The sequence below is a fragment of the Talpa occidentalis genome, unplaced genomic scaffold (genome assembly GCF_014898055.3).
Source record: "Talpa occidentalis isolate TD23 unplaced genomic scaffold, MPIMG_talOcc4v2.1 talOcc4.7, whole genome shotgun sequence".
Classification (NCBI taxonomy): Eukaryota; Metazoa; Chordata; class Mammalia; order Eulipotyphla; family Talpidae; genus Talpa; species Talpa occidentalis.
In genome coordinates, this window is record NW_023605083.1 from 125,454,550 (window position 1) to 125,473,979 (window position 19,430).

At 40.9% G+C, this 19,430-nt stretch overlaps 1 protein-coding gene across 2 annotated transcripts in view; it reads right to left on the reverse strand.

Moving 5' to 3' along the window:
• SMURF2 (SMAD specific E3 ubiquitin protein ligase 2) overlaps positions 1 to 19,430 on the reverse strand; it is a 95,161-nt gene that overhangs the window by 56,269 nt on the left and 19,462 nt on the right. The window contains exon 1 of one of the 2 annotated variants that reach the window (XM_037495243.2): positions 14,272 to 14,396. The exons of the other annotated variant lie outside the window; for it this stretch is intronic. Within the exon in view, the coding sequence (XP_037351140.1) occupies positions 14,272 to 14,374 (103 nt within the window). The 5' untranslated portion in view covers positions 14,375 to 14,396. Of the gene's footprint in view, positions 1 to 14,271; positions 14,397 to 19,430 lie in introns of those variants that run through there. 2 annotated transcript variants of the gene reach the window in all.

Here is a 19,430-nt window from a genome sequence, read left to right on the forward strand (position 1 = left end):
ATTCAGGATAACGTTCCTATATGAATTCCAGCAAGATGGCCTAATGCTTTAAAAATGTCTACTAATACGCACCCCTTCCTGCTCACTGGCACATGACAGTAATTTAGATCTTTCTGCTCCAAGAAACAACCTCTATCTCAACTCCTAAACATAAAATGAAATGCAATTTAAATTCTACAAAAAGCTTGTACACAATATAATTTTCTATGTATTTATTTCAGTTGATGTTGCTTGAAAACAGAAGCACTACACAAAGATTCACTTTCAAGAGTTATCACAAAATGGTGCAAAGGGCAAAAACATCAGATACATCCCTAAGGCGACAACAATAATGAAATGGCTAGAACTGGCAAAGAAAGCAGGCTGAATACTCCCACAGTCACTAAAATTAGGTAAACATATTTATAGAAAATATTTTCTTAACATGCTTTTCAGAGTAAACATTTATGAAAAACACATTTAATAAAATGTAGTTTTAGTAAGGAATATAAAAATATTAGACAAAATTTACTGCATAAAAATATTAGACAAAATTTACTGCATAGTTACTGTGTGTAAGTGTACCAACTATTCTGCGAAGTAGGAGTAGTAGTAGTACCACCAACATTTTAGAGATGAAGAAACAGGTTTAGTCATAAATGCTAGAATTGAGATTCCAATTCGGAAATTACAGAAACCACATCTAATTACAAAAACTCTTAACTATCATACACTGAATGCAACAGACTCTCAGGCTGGCTATTTCATCTTAAAGAATCTGACACTAATGCAATTATTGGGAATATGGGTTAACAAAATAGCTACAAGAAACCTAGATTGCATAAGGGACTTCTCTGAAAGATTACTAATTTCACTCTTTCAATAGATATAATTGTGTGAGACCTGCTTTAAATTAAATACATCCTACAACACTGTTCAATCAAGGAATTTTTTTTAAAGATTTATTTATTTATTTTATACAAGAGCCAGGGTACAGGCCAGATGCGCAGGAGGGTGAGAGGATTCACCAGAGACAGAGTGGGGAACAGAACAGGCAGACTAATGAAATACACTGCTGAGGGGAGCAGCAGGAGCGACAGGAGAGGTCTGCCGCGCCATGTGGGACCCTCGCCAGCTGGCCAGGGATCAAGCAGGCACTGCAAAGACTGCGGACAGCTTCACAGCGCAGTGCTCAACTGCCTGTGCCACCAGGGGAGGCCCTCAATCAAGAAATTGTTTTTTAAAGATTTTTTTAAAGATTGATTTATTTATGCATACAAGAGCTGGGGTACAGGCAGAGATGCTGGGGGTGAGAGGATTCACCGGAGACAGAATGGTGAACAGAACAGGTAGATATACTGAAATACACTGCTGAGGGGAGCAGCGGGTGAGCCAGGAGAGGTCTGCCACACCATGTGGGTTGCTCCCTGGCCACCGGGGATCAAACTCATGCTGAAGAGGCCGTGGATTGCTTCACAGCATGGTGCTTACCCCCTTGTGCCACAAGGGAGGCCCTCAATTATTTCTCTTTTTTCTGAAGTTAGTCTGAGTGGTTGCTTTCCTATGACTTACAATTGAAAATGTCTTCATTAAGATAAAAGTAATCCACAAGACTTATCAGAGTACTGGCATAGGCCAAAAGGGGCACTTATCCAAAAGTGCAAACATGTTAAGCCCAAAAAACAGTAATATTTTAAAGTCACTTAATTTGTCGTAAGTCAAAGTTTTCAAATATTAGCTCTAAAAGTCAACAAAGTATTTGTGTTCAAAAATCTATGCAGAGGGCCTCCCCGGTGGCGCAGTGGTTGAGCGCTGGGTTGCGAAGCTGCCCGCGGCCTCTGCGGCGCCGGTTCAATCCCCAGCTGCTCCCCTACCACCGGAGGAGGGTCCCACATGGCGCGCAGACCTCTCCTGCCGCCCGCTGCTCCCCTCAGCAGTGTACTTCGGTCCTTCTGCCTGCTCTGCTCCCCGCTCTGGCTCTGGTGAATTCTCTCACCCTCCCGCGCTTCTGACTGTACCCAGTGCATGTATAAACAAAACAAACAAACAAATAAATAAAACATGCCTCTATTTAAAAAAAAAAAAAATCTATGCAGAAATAACATATGAACATAAGAGAATGTTATAGTCAACAGAACTTCCATCCTACAATCACATCAGGAAATCAACATTAGTGTAGATCACAGAGATAGAACTAGTGACTGAATCTACTCTACCATCTTAGAGTCACAGAGCTCAAACTTTAGTAGGCATCATCTGGGGGGGAAAGGAGGAACCACACCCCCATAGTATTCAGGGCTGGACTTTGGTCCCAGGACTATTCCCAAGTGATGCTTATGATACTACTGGCCCCTGCACCACACTTTGAGAATCATCCTTAATTAAAGTGCTGATTCTTAATTTTGGGGTGTGATGAGATGGTGGTAAAAGGTCACTTTGAAAATCTAATAAACACTATGTATTTACACTTTACACCGAGTGTAATACTCAGATCACTATCCTAAAAAGACGGAATATTTAGGACATTTGTTCTGGTGTTTGTATCCTCAAAACTGACTAAAATGTGGCAGGTACTGCATAAAATCTGTAAAAAATGAAAAGCCATTAACACTTCATTATATGTAGTTCATAAACTTTTATTTCCACATTTTGAAGAACCAGATAATTTAAGTGTAGTAAGGAGTTCTTTAAAGGATTTTAGGATGCTCTTTAAGACAAGTTATTTTAAAGGGTATAGCTGAGAAGTGCACATGCTACAGACTAAATATTTTTAGTACCTCCAAAATATATATGTTGAAACCTAATTATTTTCAATGTGATGTTATTGGAGTTGGGGTATTTCACAGATAATTTAGTCATAAGGGTAGAGTTGGCACAAATGGGATTACTGCCCTGAGAAAAGACACCTTGACTGCTCCCCCATCCCTTCCACCACGTCAGGACACAGTGAGAAGACAGTCTCTGTCTAACCTAACCAGGAAGCAAGGCCTCATAAAACCCTGAATCTGCAAGTGACTTGACCTTGGACTTCTTAGCCTCCAGCACGCTGAGAAATAAATTTCTGTTATCTATAAGCCACCCAGTCTATGGTATATTTGTTAACGGCAGCTAGAACAGACCAAGGAAAAGCATATACAACTTTTTCTTTTTAAATATAAATGAGTATGTATTTTAATTTGAATGTGTTTCACAAAAATTCCAAGTCGGCACCACCATAACCTCCTTTATTATTCTCTATTAATTATTACTTCAAAGGTAATTTTTCCTCTTAAAAATAAAAAATTTTTTTATAAGATTTGTGTCAGAATATTTTCTGAAAACAGTCTACTGAAAACTATTAAGGGGCCTCCCTGGTGGCGTAAGGGTTAAGACGCAACCTATGAGGCTATCCACAGCCACTGCAGCACAAGTTCAATTCCCAGGCAGGGAGCAACCCACATGGCAAAGCAGACCTCTCCTGTCTCGCTTGCTGCTCCCCTCAGCAGTGTACTTTGGTCAGTCTGCCTGTTCTGCTCCCCGCTCTGTCTCTGCTGAATCCTCTCACTCCCCAAGCCTCTGGCCTGTACCCCAGCTCTTGTATGCATAAATAAATCTTTAAAAAAATTTTTAAAAAACTATTAAATTCTGGGCCTCCCTGGTGGCACAAGGGGTTAAGATACAGCCGATGAAGCTATCCACAGCCACTGCAGCACAAGTTCTATCCCCAGTCAGGGAGCAATCCACATGGCACAGCAGACCTCTCCTGTATTGCCCGCTGCTCCCCTCAGCAGTTTATTTCAGTTGATCTGTCTGTTCTGTTCCCCACCATCTCTGGTGAATCCTCCTACCTCCCACACCTCTGACCTGTACCCCAGCTCTTGTATGCATAAATAAATCTTAAATAAATAAAAAATTTTTTAAAATAAAAACTATTAAATTCTGATAAATCTTCACATGGTCACCTAGTCTGTTGATGCCGATATAGTAGTAGGTGACAAAATCCTAACTCATACGTATTATATACAAAATAGAAGCAGCTAGATATAATTCCCTGCCACAAATGTGCTACAAACCATATCTAGCCAGTTCAGTTCTTGCCAATCAACACACTCATATCAGCAGTCAATCAACAACACTCAAAGATTTTGCTTTTCCAATAACTTTAAAGTACATACCCAACTTCTGCCCTGTACTTCATCCTGGAGAGTCTGCCTAGACTCCAAGCTAGATCAGGTTCCCCCTTGGCAAAAAACCTTTTTCACTTAGTGCATCATCTCTGGCCTCTAATAGTCATTATGCTTTTCTGACAGTTCTGGAGGCTCCATGGAGATCGTAAGACTGAGCCACCCAGTGAAGCTGACAGACAACTAACACTTAAGAACCTGGGCCTCCCCTGGTGGCGCAGCAGTAAAGCGCTGGGCTGCCAAGCTGCCTGCAGCCTCTGCAGCGCCGGTTCGATCCCTGGCCACGGGCGAGGGTCCCACATGGCACGCAGACCTCTCTTGCCGCGCTGCTGCTCCCCTCTGCAGTATATTTCGTCAGTCTGCCTGTTCTGTTCCCCGCTCTGGCTCTGGTAGATTCTCTCACCCTCTCGCGCGGCTGACTGTACCCAGTGCTTGTATAAATAATCAAATCTTAAAAAAATAAATAATAATCTGAAGAGTTCTGGATTTGGAGGGTTTGGGGTGATCCCGCTATATCAGCTCAGACTGCTCTGTTCTGTCTCACAAGTTTGTTTACCGTGATTGACAGTGATCTGGTTTGTCATGGACAAAGAGAAAAAATGATCTCATTTTTGAGTGACACAAAGAAAGAGGGATCTATTCTGTATATGTTGTTAGTCCACCTATGTTTTGTGTAAGAGATTCTCAAAAAACTTATGGCTTGGGCCAGATTCCAGTGCTACACTACTGGATCTATCTCAATTGCCTAGGCCCTTTGTATATACACTTGTCGGCCAAACAGTAAAGCAATCTCCTTTTTTGGTATTTGTTTTAGGGGTTATCAACTCAAAAATTCAAGTATATGTATAGTCATTATAGTCACAGTTGGTATACAGGTCTAATAATACAGTGTAATTACATCAAGGATAGCTTATAATAGCAGCAACCACTTTGGGAAAATCTATTATTTCAACAAGGGCTTGCCTGTACTTCTGCAATGCCTTAGAACCAAAAGAGGTAAAACTCCCAAGGCAAAAGTCTCCCTCCTTAAACTGGTACACCAAGACAACTAAATGCCTCAATAACTCCAAATTAACTTCCTTAGAGGATTATTTCACAAAAGCTAAAAAAGGGTGGGAAGGGACAGCCTGACTTCCTGCCTCCAAGCTTAACCTTTATCCCATCTCCTAGAATCCTAAATGTTCTGACGCTTTAGGTGAAGACCTCATATTCATCTCAAAACTTCTCTATCATCATGGGTTTCCTTAATATCCTGTTCCCAGGGCCTCCCTGGTGGTGCAAAGGGTTAAGACGCAATGTATGAAGCTATTTGCGGCCACTGGTCCCCGGCCTGGAGCCGCCCACATGGCACAACAGACCTCTCCTGACTCACCCGCTGCTTCCCTCAGCAGTGTGTTTCAGTCCATCTGCCTGTTCTGTTCCCCACTGTCTCTGGTAAATCCTCTCACCCCCCACCCCTCTAGCCTGTACCCCAGTTCTTGTATGCATAAATAAATAAATCTTTTTAAAAAAAGGTGCTAGCTCCTCTCCTGTTGCTGAGCACCTACATAGTGAGGGACAATTAAACAATTTCCATCAAGGACTTAACCCAACTCCAAAAGAAGATCATTATGCTGTTGTTTTTAAACTTTGGTTCCAGGCAGAGTCCCTAAACCCACTGAGGCCCAAAAGTTTTCTGAAAGCTTAGAATACTTCTAGACACCTATATTCCCAAGCGAGTCAGAACTTCACAAGCTTGTATACACTACTAGTTTCCCCAAAATATCAAAGATGATTCCAAAAAAATAAGCTAGGATCTAATGCAGACTAGAGACCACAAATCAGAAGTTAAAAGAAAGCTAGGGAAACAAAAGTGTCTGTTTCTAGCCATTCCAGAAGTCTTTTCTAGAGTAGATTGGACTAAAACTTAAAATTGCAAGAAAAATCATTCATAATCATTAGATTTTTGAAACTTTTAGGAAAATTTTGGCATAGACATAAAGGCAAACCACTACAAAGTCTTTCCAACCCTTTTAATAGATTAAAGCCACAAATATCCAGCTTAATGAAGAGAATGTCAGTGGGCTGGCAATAGATTATTTAGATAAATTATAAGAGAATACTGTTCAAAGAACTTTAAAAGAATGAAGAGGGGGGACCTACATGTCCCTTAAAATTAAACAACTTAGCCTAATATTCCCTCCTATGGCAGATAAGGAAAAGAACTGTCCTGGGGGGTAGGGGTAGGGGTTCTGAATTTATAGAGTTCAGCTGCTAAAAAGTGACTATTCCTTAAAATTGATAAAGAAGTCTAACAAACCAAGTTAGAGATATAATGATGACATACCTCTGAGCATTTCAATACCCTATGAAATTCTCTACTATTGCTAGCCAAAATAAAGTTAATTTCCTGTTCAAGACAGACCTACAAATTCCTAGTCACTACAGGGTCTTCTGTTTATACCTTAAATTCCTTTTACTCTCCCTCATAGTACCACAAGAGTGACAGCGATGGTATTACCCATGACCCAATCTTCCCAGTCTCTCAACGTTTACTAATTTTCAATAATCCAATTAGAAAACAAAGACACCTTCCTATAGTGTGACTCTGTTCTAGCTAATTCACTAATTCACATTGAGACTTGTTCTTTAGATAGCACTGTCAAGTTAAATGCTTTACAGAAGGCATATACTTACAGATCCTCATTGAAAAGTGTACACAAAACCAATTACAGCAGCCCTACACTGACCTACATTTTCTTGATTATACTGACCTCTCAGATACTTGTACTCTTTGAGCTTAAGATATGAATGACATAGGAAGAAGAGTTCAAATTGATCCTTATAAACTGCTGCTTCAGTTACCCCACTATCCATTTAAACCTAAAGAGATTACCAGAAATAAACCCCACAATGAATGTTTATTAGAACAACGACTCTCTGTCTTTTGTAATTCTCCTCTATTATCCTTCAAAAATGTAATGGAAGGGCCTCCCCGGTGGAGCAGCGGTTGAACGCTGGGTTGTGAAGCTGCCCGCAGCCTCTGCAGCACCAGTTTGATCCCCGGCTGCTCCCCGGCCACCAGAGGAGGGTCCCACATGGTGCGCAGACCTCTCCTGCCTGCTCTGCTCCCCTCAGCAGTGTACTTCGGTCCTTCTGCCTGCTCTGCTCCCCGCTCTGGCTCTGGTGGATTCTCTCACCCTCCCGCACTTCTTACTGTACCCAGTGCTTGTGTAAATAAATAAATCTTTTTAAAAAAAAAATGTAATGGAAAAGACTACAGAGACGTTCAAGAACTCAGGCAATCAGAATTGTGATCCTTAGACTCCCAGTAACTCTTACTCAAGCACATCCCTATCCTCCATTCCTTCCATAAGTAATCCAACAACACTGTTCACACCAGAAGCCTACTGCTCATCTTGCTAAGACATACCCTCCCTGCTTGCATTTGATGCCACTTTTTACCACTCACTTGATGGGTCCCAGATGCTATGTAATTCTTGTTACTTCTAATCAACATTCAATATTTCTGTCAACCACCTGCCCTACTAAGAAATCTTCTTTGGTTCTCTTTGAGTATCACTCTTCAAATCTGTTCAAAATTCCATATTGAAACATTACTCCCTTTTCAGATGAAGAACTGCTTAAATAACTCAAAAATTAATTAGCTCTGATCTATGATAACCCTTTTATCAACTGATCTAATATTATCTGTGGAATGATTTATCTTAAAATCACAAAAGCATTCGTGCAGGATATGCTCTTGCCACTAAACACGTGGGCACTGACGCAGGTCCACTGCTTAATGCAACATGGACAATCCTACCTTTCAGTCATATAATCAAGGAATTCATTTCACTAAAGGAGTTCAACAGAAACTCTGTAATACCCTTCTCTTAAAACAGAAACTCCACTGTTTATCTTATTCCTAAAGTTTCAAGAACCTTTCATTTTTTTCTAGCCTAGAGTTTTGCCACTAGCACTAGAATTCATGCAGTTACTCCCTCAGGGCTCACATATACTTTCTTCCTATGAAATCATTATGATTCACCGAACGTAAATGAAATTCAACTTCACTAAAATCTGGAGTTTTTAATTCTTACATATTATCTAGCTAACTACTGTCAGAGACTAATCTGATTTATGCAGTCTTACATCCAACAATATAAAAAGCACCTTCCACTCTGGAAAAAGAACCTCCCCTAATAGGACCACATCAGGTCCTGCTGTCAAGAGCTACAATAGTCAAGCTTCAAGGTACTGATGCATAGGTTCAAAGTGTCACTGACAAAAAAGCTACCAATCCAGGTCTGTGGATTTCCACACCCGAGTGATCTTTGAACTGAGCCTGATTGAAAGGCCACCAGAGGCAACGATTCCAAGAAACACTACACTTTACTCCAGAATTACAGCTCAAGCTGATGGCTACTTAGACAGCTTCTACACAAAACACAGGAATAAAACAGAATAATTTGCTATTATTTTTTAAATTGTTATGTATTCTTCTGGTAATTTTTTTTTTGATTTATTATTTATTTATTTATTCATTTATACAAGCAGTGGGTACAGTCAGAAGCACGGGAGGGTGAGAGAATTCACCAGAGCCAGAGCAGGGAGCAGAGCAGGCAGAAGGACCGAAGTACACTGCTGAGGGGAGCAGAGCAGGCAGGAGAGGTCTGTGCGCCATGTGGGACCCTCCTCTGGTGGCAGGGGAGCAGCCGGGGATCGAACCGGCGCCGCAGAGGCTGCGGGCAGCTTCGCAACCGAGAGCTCAACCGCTGCGCCACCGGGGAGGCCCTGGTAATTTACTTTAAATGCTAAGTGATAATTGTTTTCTCATACCACAATGAGACTGAGCTTAATAATGTTTAGTTCCTGGTACAGTTAAAATACATGTTTAGGGGCCTCCCCTGGTGGCGCAGTGGCTGAGCGCTGGGCTACGAAGCTGCCTGCAGCCTCTGCAGCGCTGGTTCGATCCCCAGCTGCTGGGCGAGGATCCCACATGGTGTGCAGACCTCTCCTGCCGCCTGCTGCTCCCCTCAGCAGTGTATTTCGTCAGTCTGCCTGTTCTGTTCCCCGCTCCAGCTCTGGTGAATTCTCTCACCCTCCCGCGCTTCTGACTGTACCCGGCGCTTATATAAATAAATAAATAAATCTTTAAAAAAAATTTTTTATTTTATATAATTTTTTTTAATTTTTATATTCCCCATACAATTGCGACCCCCTTATTTTGACCCCAATCCCTCCCCACCCCCTACCCCCCATAGAGTGTCTCTGGTTCATAGTTGTTTGTTGATTTTGATTTTCACTTTCTTATAGTTATTCATTTTCCTGGTCCCTTATTTAAGTTTTCTAGATTCCTGCTGTGAGTGAGCAGGAACAGGGACAGGTATTTTTCTTTTTCTTTCTGGCTTATTTTGCTGAGCAGGATCCCCTCCAGCGCCATCCATGTTGCTGCAAATTGCATGTGTTTATCTTCTTTGAATGCTGAGTAATATTCCATGGTGTATATGGACCACATCTTCTTGATCCAGTCATCTATTTTGGGGCATTTGGGTAGTTTCCAAAGCTTAGCTATTGTAAACAGTGCTGCTATAAACATAGGGGTGCAGGTGCTCTTTGGAATTGATGTTTCTGTGTCCTTTGGGTAAATACCTAGGAGTGGAATTGCTGGATCATATGTTTAGTAGTAGGTCAAGAAATCTCCACACAGCTCTCCATAGTGGTTGGACCAGTTTGCACTCCCACCAACAGTGCAGGAGAATTCCTTTTTCTCCACAATCTCGCCAACATTTGTTGTTGCTAGTTTTTTTAATATGTGCCATTCTCACTGGGGTAAGATGGTATCTCATGGTAGTTTTCTAGATTCCTGCTATGAGTGAGACCATCCGGTATTTTTCTTTTTCTTTCTGGCTTATTTGGCTGAGCATGATCCCTTCCAGCGCCATCCATGTTGCTGCAAATTGCATGTGTTTATCTTTTTTGAATGCTGAGTAATATTCCATGTTATCTATGTACCACATCTTCTTGATCCAGTCATCTATTTTTGGGCATTTGGGTTGTTTCCAAAGCTTAGCTATTGTAAATAGTGCTGCTGATAAACATAGGGGTGCAGGTGCTCTTTGGAATTGATGTTTCTGTGTCCGTTGGGTAAATACCTAGGAGTGGAATTGCTGGATCATATGGAAGCTCTATGTTTAGTAGGTCCAGAAATCTCCACACAGCTCTCCATAGTGGTTGGATCAGTTTGCACTCCCACCAGCAGTGCAGGAGAGTTCCTTTTTCTACACAACCTCGCCAACATTTGTTGTTGCTAGTTTTTTTATGTGCCATTCTCACTGGTGTGAGATGGTATCTCATGGTAGTTTTGATTTGCATTTCCCTAATTACAAGTGATGTTGAACATTTTAAAAAAATTTTTTTAAAAAAATACATGTTTACAGGTTAGCCTTGTGCATTGGCAGCTAAGTTACAAGTACTCTCAAGACAGGCACAGTGTACAAACGAAAGACACATGCACAGTCCACTTCTAGCCAGTTGACTGCTTAGCTAACCAACAAATCCATAAGTCACCAGCCTATCAACAATGAGTGATTTTGTTTCCTAATGTTCAACAGTGATATCTTATAGTTCTTAGGCTTTAAAACCTACTCCCTTACTCCCTCCTTAAAGGTTATCCCCTAGAGCCTACCTCAGTGCTTGTGCTAGACCACGTTCCCTTGGTAGGAAAACTTCTTCAACGAATGCTCAACTTTTGGTATCTTATAGTCTTTATTTTTCTCTTTAGTAACTGTTATTACAGTTCCCCCCACTATTAAGTGCAATTTATCTTTCCTTCTCACCCTCTTTAAAGCATCACCAGGGCCTTCCTGGTGGCGCAGTCAGTTGAGCACCACATTGTGAAGCTGTCCGCAGCCTCTGCAGCATAGGTTCCATCCCGGCCAGCCGGAGAGAATCCCATATGGCGCGGCTCTTGTCTCACCCGCTGCTCCCCTCAGCAGTGTATTTCGTCAGTCTGCCTGTTCTGTTCCCCCACTTTGTCTCTGGTGAATCCTCTCACCTTCCCGTGCATCTGGCCTGTACCCCAGTTCTTGTATAAATCTTTAAAAAATAAAAAAAAATAAAGTATCACCAGTTCACAGTCATCAAGCATGAGAGTGAATCTTTACCCATCATCTACATACCTTCCACAGAAAACTTCCTAAAATAAACTCAGACTATCACTCGTTAAAATCCCTTAGTGGTTTGCCAAAACACCTCAGCATACACACAGCACTTTATGATTTGACCTCTGAATACAATCTTCTCCAACCTAATCTCTCCTTCTGACCTTCGCTCACTGTACTCCTTCAGGACAGACTGCCTTCTTCCTAGTCCTCAGCTTCACCTTAAGGGGAGGTTAACCTCATTCATCTTTAGAAACTGAGCACAATCATTTCTCAGCAGAGAGTGACCCTTACCACCTGCTCAGCCCTCCACCGACCTGGCCAAGTTAGGGCCTCCTTCCATTAGAACCTTCTCATGGTTCTGTTTTCTTCTCTCCCAGAGCATAAAAATACCATACTTTCAGCTACTTAAAGACGAAGTTAAATAATGTCTTAACACCTCTTCTCCTACCACCACGTCTGACACGTGTCAAGTACTCCGTATTCTTTCATCAAATGAATAATGCTCTCAGTATGCTGGAATGTCACTGGTGGTCTAGAGGTCTGTTTCCTTTTCTTCCAGCCTTATTGAGATATAATTAACATAAAATGTTACATAACTGTAAGGTGTACATGTGATAATTTGACATATATTGCAAAATGATTACCACAATAAAATTAGTTAACTGAGATTCATTTCTTAAAGGAAGAGAGGAGGACCTTTTGGTTATATAGAAAGTAGAAAAATGATATCTTAGATGTCATTTTTTTTTTATAAACTATCCTTTGAGTCCCACAACAATCATATTAAGTGACCATAATTTTACTGATAAACTTAGAAGCAGAGTTTCAAAAGTACCATGGGAAAAGAAAAGATTTAAAATTCACATTTCTCATTTCTACTTCCTCATACTCTTTCTACATCTTGCTGCTTACCTATGGGTAGAAGCTAGAGAGAAAATAGCACTCCTCATCTTCCGTGGCAACTTCATTCCCCCCCACACACACACACAAATGGCTATAAATTGTAAAGAGTATTTGAGGCAATTATTGCACTGGAATTAACAACTAGACCAAGGTAAGTCACAAGTTTTTAAAGAGAAGAAATTCCCAGAGGAACCAACTGTTGTCCTGGTAAAGAAATCTTGGAGACTGGGAATGATGTTCTAGGTCAGAATCTTTAACAACACTGTTGTAGAAATAAAGGCTAGAGAGAACAGGTAGCTGATTTTAAGAAAAGAGGCTCAGATGAATTGCATGCAAATACATTTTTAAAAACAACATAAGTAGGGTCTCCCTGTTGGCGCAGAGGTTAAAGTCTCAGTGCTATCAGGCTATTGCCAGCCAACCATTGCGGCATGAGTTCCATCCCTGGCCAAACAGCTAACCCACATGGCACAGCAGACCTAGCCAGGGAGCTAATCCACATGGCGCAGCAGATCTCTCTTGTCTCATCCACTGCTCCCCTCAGCAGTGTATTTCAGTGGATCTGCCTGATCTGTTCCCCACTCTGCATCTGGTGAATCCTCTCACACCCCCACAACTCTAGCCTACACCCCAGTTCTTCTATGCAAAAATAAAATCTTTAAAAGAAAAAAAAAAGAAAGATGCCCATCAAGAAAGGCTACCTGGGGTCTCCCTGGTGGCATAGGGATTAGGGTTAGGTCGCAGTCTATAGGGCTATCTGCAGCTGCTGTAGCACAAGTTCAATCCCCGGCCAGGGAGCTACCCACATGGCACAGCAGACCTCTCCTGACTTGTCTGCTGCTCCCCTCAACAGTGTACTTTGGTCAATTTGCCTGTTTTGTTCCCCGCTCTGTCTCTGGTGAATCCTCTCACCCACACACCTCTGGCCTGTACCCCAGTTCTTGTATGCATAAATAGATCTTTGGGGGGAAAAAAAAAGAAAGGCTACCTGGAGACAATAGTTTTGAAAACCTAGGTAGGTCCTAGTAGAGAAAGAAAAGGTTCAGGCCCAGGCAAAGATGTTGTGACAACTTAAAAAAGACAATAACCTTCAGTGTTAGTTAGGTTTAGATTAACGACCTGGGAAATAACAAAGGGGTTGGTGATTTAACAGTCGGAGGGGTTATTTAATACTTTAATCAACTGTCAGGCTGAGAGACATGAAATTACTTGTATTTCAATTTTATAGATTGAGCTCAGAAAAGCTCTCATAATATGGAAATTAGCCTATAAACCAGACCTCAGAGAACAGAGTGTTTTTACAAAAGTGACAGGAAAAATTAGCCAACTGAGGTGACTGGTGGGAACAAAAATCTTCTTTTCCCCCCAGGTAGTGAAGTATAAAGTTAATGCAGGTTAAGTAGTTAGGAAAAAGCCTAGAATGGCTGTTTCTTTAGTTTTTATCAGAGGCTGCCAAAGTCATTACTTTCAGTCAATCAATTGGAAATGTCTAAAAATATAAAATCCTATTCAAATTCAGTGCCACAAAAGAAAGGGTGTCAGTTACTCTGCAAGCATGCAGGGAGCTAACCTGCCAAAACACAAGAAATTAGTTCCTGCCACCACACCCAAACTGGTGCAACAGGTTAGATGTAAGCGGTAAGGCAGGAAAACCATCTATTAATAACGTCAGACATAAATATTTCTATTTAAATGTGCTAGAGTAACCTGATCAGAGAGAAAACAAATGCCATTCCCCCTCAACTTGAAACAATTTAGCCCAAGTCCGTTTTTTAAACCATCCTTAGAAAATTTTAAGAATTACCTAGTTTGCCTCTCACTAGCTGAGCCAATAATGGTAAGAACAAGTTGTTTTTACAAGTTCCTTGAAAGCTCTGGCTAAGGGCTTCCCTGACTGACTGAGGAGGACATAAAACACGAGCCCCGCTCCCCCAAGCCTCCCAAGCCAGCATTACTTTCACCTTTATCCAACTAACTCTCCCATGTCCTTGTCAAGCAACTACTACTGCTCAAATGCATAAGGAAGGTAAGACACATAATCTCCATTAGTTTTATCACCTACACTCCACTATACTCACCAAAAGGAGTTTTGGAAGAGAATTTAACAAATTTAACAAATACTAGATTTGCATAGACATAAATGAGAGTCACCTGTTTGACTGCTGTTTTCCAAGTCACCATTGAAAAGAAATGCAGGAGTTAAAAGGAGACACCTGTGAATATTTGAATTTGAAAGTGAAAAAGTATACTGGATGGGCACCATTCCAGAGCCTGACCAGAAAATTAACTGGCCTTGACAGATGAGGAACACTTTGTCTTCAAACCCCAGCCCGAGTCCTGTGATCTATTCTTTCAGGATACAAAATGCACTTAACCAAGATGCTTCCAACAAAAATTTCAAATGAAGAAATGTGACAAGATCTTAATTTCTGCTTGCTCTCATCTTCACACCCCAATAAAAGGTGTAAAAAGTATCTACACAACAAAAATATCATTCAGTGTTTACTACTTCTACTTCTCAAGCACTGTGCTAAGCACTTATATGTATCAGTTCATTAAATTTTCTGGATTAATCAATCATATTCCCATTATACAGAAGAAAATTAAAACTTAGAAAAGAGTGACATGAAGTAAGCCACCAGTGAAACTGTATTTTACTATAATTTATTGCTTCTCATCTTCTATTAACCACCCCCATCACTCTAGCGATCTTCTTTAACAGGGAGAGAAAGGCAAAGCTCCAATCTCCAGAAGCTTTGACTGCTGGTATATCAATCACAAATTTCTCCGTTTGTTCAGATGGCTGGTACTGAGAATGGCCAAAGTGTCCTACATAATCCTGTATTAATAACTGACCGGGACCCAACAAACTCCTAACAGCAACTCCCATGAAAAGTTTGTCTACTGAACTAAATGAATCTCCAACTGACTTACACTCAGCCAGCTGCTGAAAGACATATGGGCAGAAAAGAAAACAAACTTCTCTTAATTCAAAGCATTCACTCAGTCTATCTGACCTACAAAACCTTGTCTTAAAGGAAGTTTCAAATGTTTTGGTCTCCCTTCTTTTTAGCTGCAGAGAAAAATGAGACAAAAAGGAAGTGTTTAGGGAAGGGGCGAGGCAGGGGAGGAACCTGTTCAAAGGTCTCCAAACCTGTCAAGAGACCAAAAATATTTAGGAAGACAGTATAGTACAGACCTCAGAGATTACAGTACAACACATCTGTGTTCTGATCCCAGCTCCCCCACACTTACTACCTCAGACAAGTTATTCAACCTCTTTGAGAACAGGGTTTCCTGATGATGATATGATGTAATTATTTATACTCATTTACTTAATAGGATTACCTTGAGGATTAAATGAGATGGCTTAGGTAAAGAATTTCTTAATAATTAGCAAAAAATAATTAGCAAATATATGCTATTTATAATAATAAAAGGTAGACTCCTCAGATATTGGGAGTTGATCAAGACTCTGAAATCTCTTTTCTCTCTAAACAGAAAGTATAAAAACAGAAGCAGAGGAAAGAAATTCCCTTTTTACTTCCTACTCCATGCCCACCCAGGTGCAATGTTTGTATTAGTTATTTACATAAACTCCTTAGCATATACTTATCATGCAACATCAGAGTAACCATTGTGTCATTTACCATACTCCAAGCCCAAATTCCAGGACTGAACTAGCTGCACTGGCTTGTTCACACAAAGTGAACATCTCACAACTTCAATTAATGAGAGGCAGCATGATGAGTATCAGTAAAATTCTGGTCCCTATAATTCTGAGGCTTCAATAATATGCTCAAAACACCAATACTTGCCTTGAAAGGCAACTAAAAAAACACAGTCATCTACCAAGAGATTAGCCAAAAGCAGGTATTAAGAATTTTATATTCTCCATAGGAAGATACCAAGAAAACAGAAAATGCAAACAAAACACTCTGGCTGATGAAGTGTTCCTTCAAAAACAAACACAATGAAGAACAACAAAAAAGCCCATAACAAAAACACTTCAAGTACAAATAAATGTTTGGAAATGCACAAAACCTAAGAACTGCAAGGAAGAGAGAAGAGGAGGAAAGAATCAGACAGGAGAAAGAAAGAAATAGCAACAAAAAAAGCAGGAAAGAAATCCAAGAAAGATAAAACTGCTGCAGAAATGAAAAATAAATTACAAGACGTCTATGGGATAACAAAATCAAATGAAAATCTAACAAGGGTTACTGAAGAAAAGCAGGAAAACAATCGAGAATTAAAATGAGGTAAAGGAAAAGTAAAAAGTTACCAGAGAGAAAATGTTTGAAATAGACAGGGACCCCTAGCAACACCGAAGGCCTATTTGGTGTTTTGAACCTGGCAGTTCTCAGGGCTGAGGAATTGCCACCTGCCCCCAGCCAGCTGGGCCATGCTGTTGATCGGTTGCCACCCCACCCCCAAGCCCACTGACATCAATCCGAACTCCTAGAAGTCAAGGGTTCAGTGATTCTTGGTTATGCTGGTGGCCCCCTGCACCTGGCCACTTGGTACAGTCCAGCCAGCAGGTACCATCAAGCAAGATATGCAGTGCACCCAGCGCTCCCCCCAACAAACTCCACGGCCAGGCACCCATGGCAGATGGTGAAGCTACCCACCCCGCCCCTTGATCCTAGGTCTGAGGATGAAGGGGGGAGGAGGACTGCCAGGAAGACTTTCAAAGCCTGAGCAGCAATCTCGCTCTTAACGGAACGAGAGAAGTTCTTGTCCTTCAGTCTCCCAGTTCTGGTCTGCCTCTCCTCTCTTCCCCTTCTGCAGCCAGGTGCCCAGTAAGGGCGCTCCTTCTGACTGCCAGCAGGCTGCTTCCAGGAGTCTGGTCCCTGATCTTGGTTTCTATTAAGTGGGCTGAGCCTCCTTCCTCCATGTGTGCACCGGCTCCAGGCTCTCGTTGGAGAGTCCACGCCACCTTCTACATGCTGCCAGGCTCCCTTCTTGCTCTCCCAGTCTCGGCTCAGCAGACAGCCACCTTACAGGTAAGGCTTCTAGCTTGGACTGTGCAACACAGACACTATCTGGGGTAGGACAGACTGTATTGACAACTGCAGGTCTATAATAGTCCTGCTCTGCCTCTCAGCTCTCCCCTTTTCTCACTCCCTGTAAATAAGCGCTGTTATTGTTGCTTCTCCCCATGACTCTGTTTTTGAGGCATGTCCTCCAGTCATCAGCATGCCATAAGGACCCACCAACTGGGTCTCTTCTCTTTTCCCCCACAATTGCTTGGTTTCAGATCTACATTACAGTGAAACAAATAGCACGGTGAAATTAAGTTCCTAAGGATGGGAGATGTAGGTAATCTAGTATCCCGTGTATTAGAAAAACCACCAAAGGCCTATTGTAGAAGAAAGTGTATTTCGGTCAGGGATTAAAGTGACTTCTGAAAGTTCTTTTCAATTATAAGGCTACATGGTAAGATTTAAGTAAGCAAGTAAAAATAGTTTTTTAATTAAATCTCAAAAAAAAATACTGTTAGCATGTAAGTCAAATGCACAGAAGAAATAGAGAAAATTTCTACACTGAACATGAACAGTGGTTACTTCTAGGAATGAGAGTGAAATTAGTTAAGAAGATCCCTACACTTTTCACTCTATATACTTCCATAATTGAAATGTTTGCAATGAGTAAGTAGACTTATCATACTTGTAAAAATCAGTGAAATAGAGCCTCCCTGGTGGCACAAGGGGTTAAGCACCACACTATGAAGCAGTCCACAGCCTCTGCTGCACGAGTTCAATTCCCGGCCAGCCAGGGAGCAACCCACATGGCGCGCAGACCTCTCCTGTTTTGCCTGCTGCTCCCCTCAGCAGTGTACTTCAGTCAATCTGCCTGCTCTGTTCCCCACTGTCTCTGGTGAATCCGCTCACCCCCCACACCTCTGGCCTGTACCCCAGCTCTTGTATGCATAAATAAATACATCTTTAAAAAACAAATCAGTGAAATAGAACAATTCTTGCTGGATTTTTAACAACTTAATTTGAAAATTGCATCATAAAGAATATATTTGTTTTTAAAAACAACAGGGGCTAAGAATTTTTATTCTAAATTTAAATTTTTTGTTTGTTCTTTGATTTTAAAGCTTCTGAATTGAAATAAACCACCAAACTCCACTTCAAAAGCAGGCTACCTGCAAATTTGTTTCATATTAACATGCTTGTTATAAAAACAGAGAGGCATACAATCTAGGTATATTTATCACAATTTTTACATACTTATATTTTTATTTTATTTATGTTCAAATGCTCTGAGATAATTAGCATAATATTACAACATGGGAGGTAGTGATCATTCTGTAGTTTTAAGAAAAAGAAATTATTAGGCAAAAATAAAGACTAGAGTACGCAATATTATTAAACTCAATCACTACTATTAAATTCAATCACCAAATATAAATATCAAAAATAAATAGATATAGCTCCTCCCAAAAATAAAAGACAGTAACTACATTGAGAGGTAACTACTAACTACACAGGACTCATTATAAAAACAAGATTTGTCATAAAACCAGTATCTATCAAGTTCAAACTTCAAATAGAAAAAAAAAAACATTCTTATCAGAATAATTTCTATAAAACACAAGTATTTCAAGTGGATAAGCCTTCATTTGAACAGAAGAAAATGTAAATTGTAAAGGGTATCATACTGTATTTATAGCCCCTTAAAAAAGGCTATTTGATCCTCTGTTCCCTTAAAATAAAACCTAAGGTAAAGCTATAGAAATTCCATTATTTGTGTTCCCTTTTAATACAAATGTGTTTTTAGGATTCTGAGAAAGGTTTTTAATTTTTTTCAATTATCAAAAAAGCTCTAAATTCAATAACTATTTGTCAAATATTTTCTGCATCTCAGCAATATTTTTAAAAACAATAAATATACATTATGAAGAATTCTGAAAGTACAGATCAGACATATTTCCTGCCATTAAAAATTGTACAGTATGTGGGCCTCCCCGGTGGCGCAGCGGTTGAGCGCTGGGTTGCGAAGCTGCCCCTGGCCTCTGCGGCGCCGGTTCGATCCCCGGCTGCTCCCCGGCCACCAGAGGAGGGTCCCACATGGCGCGCAGACCTCTCCTGCCGCCCGCTGCTCCCCTCAGCAGTGTACTTCGGTCCTTCTGCCTGCTCTGCTCCCCACTCTGGCTCTGGTGAATTCTCTCACCCTCCCGCGCTTCTGACTGTACCCAGTGCTTGTATAAACAAACAAATAAATAAATAAA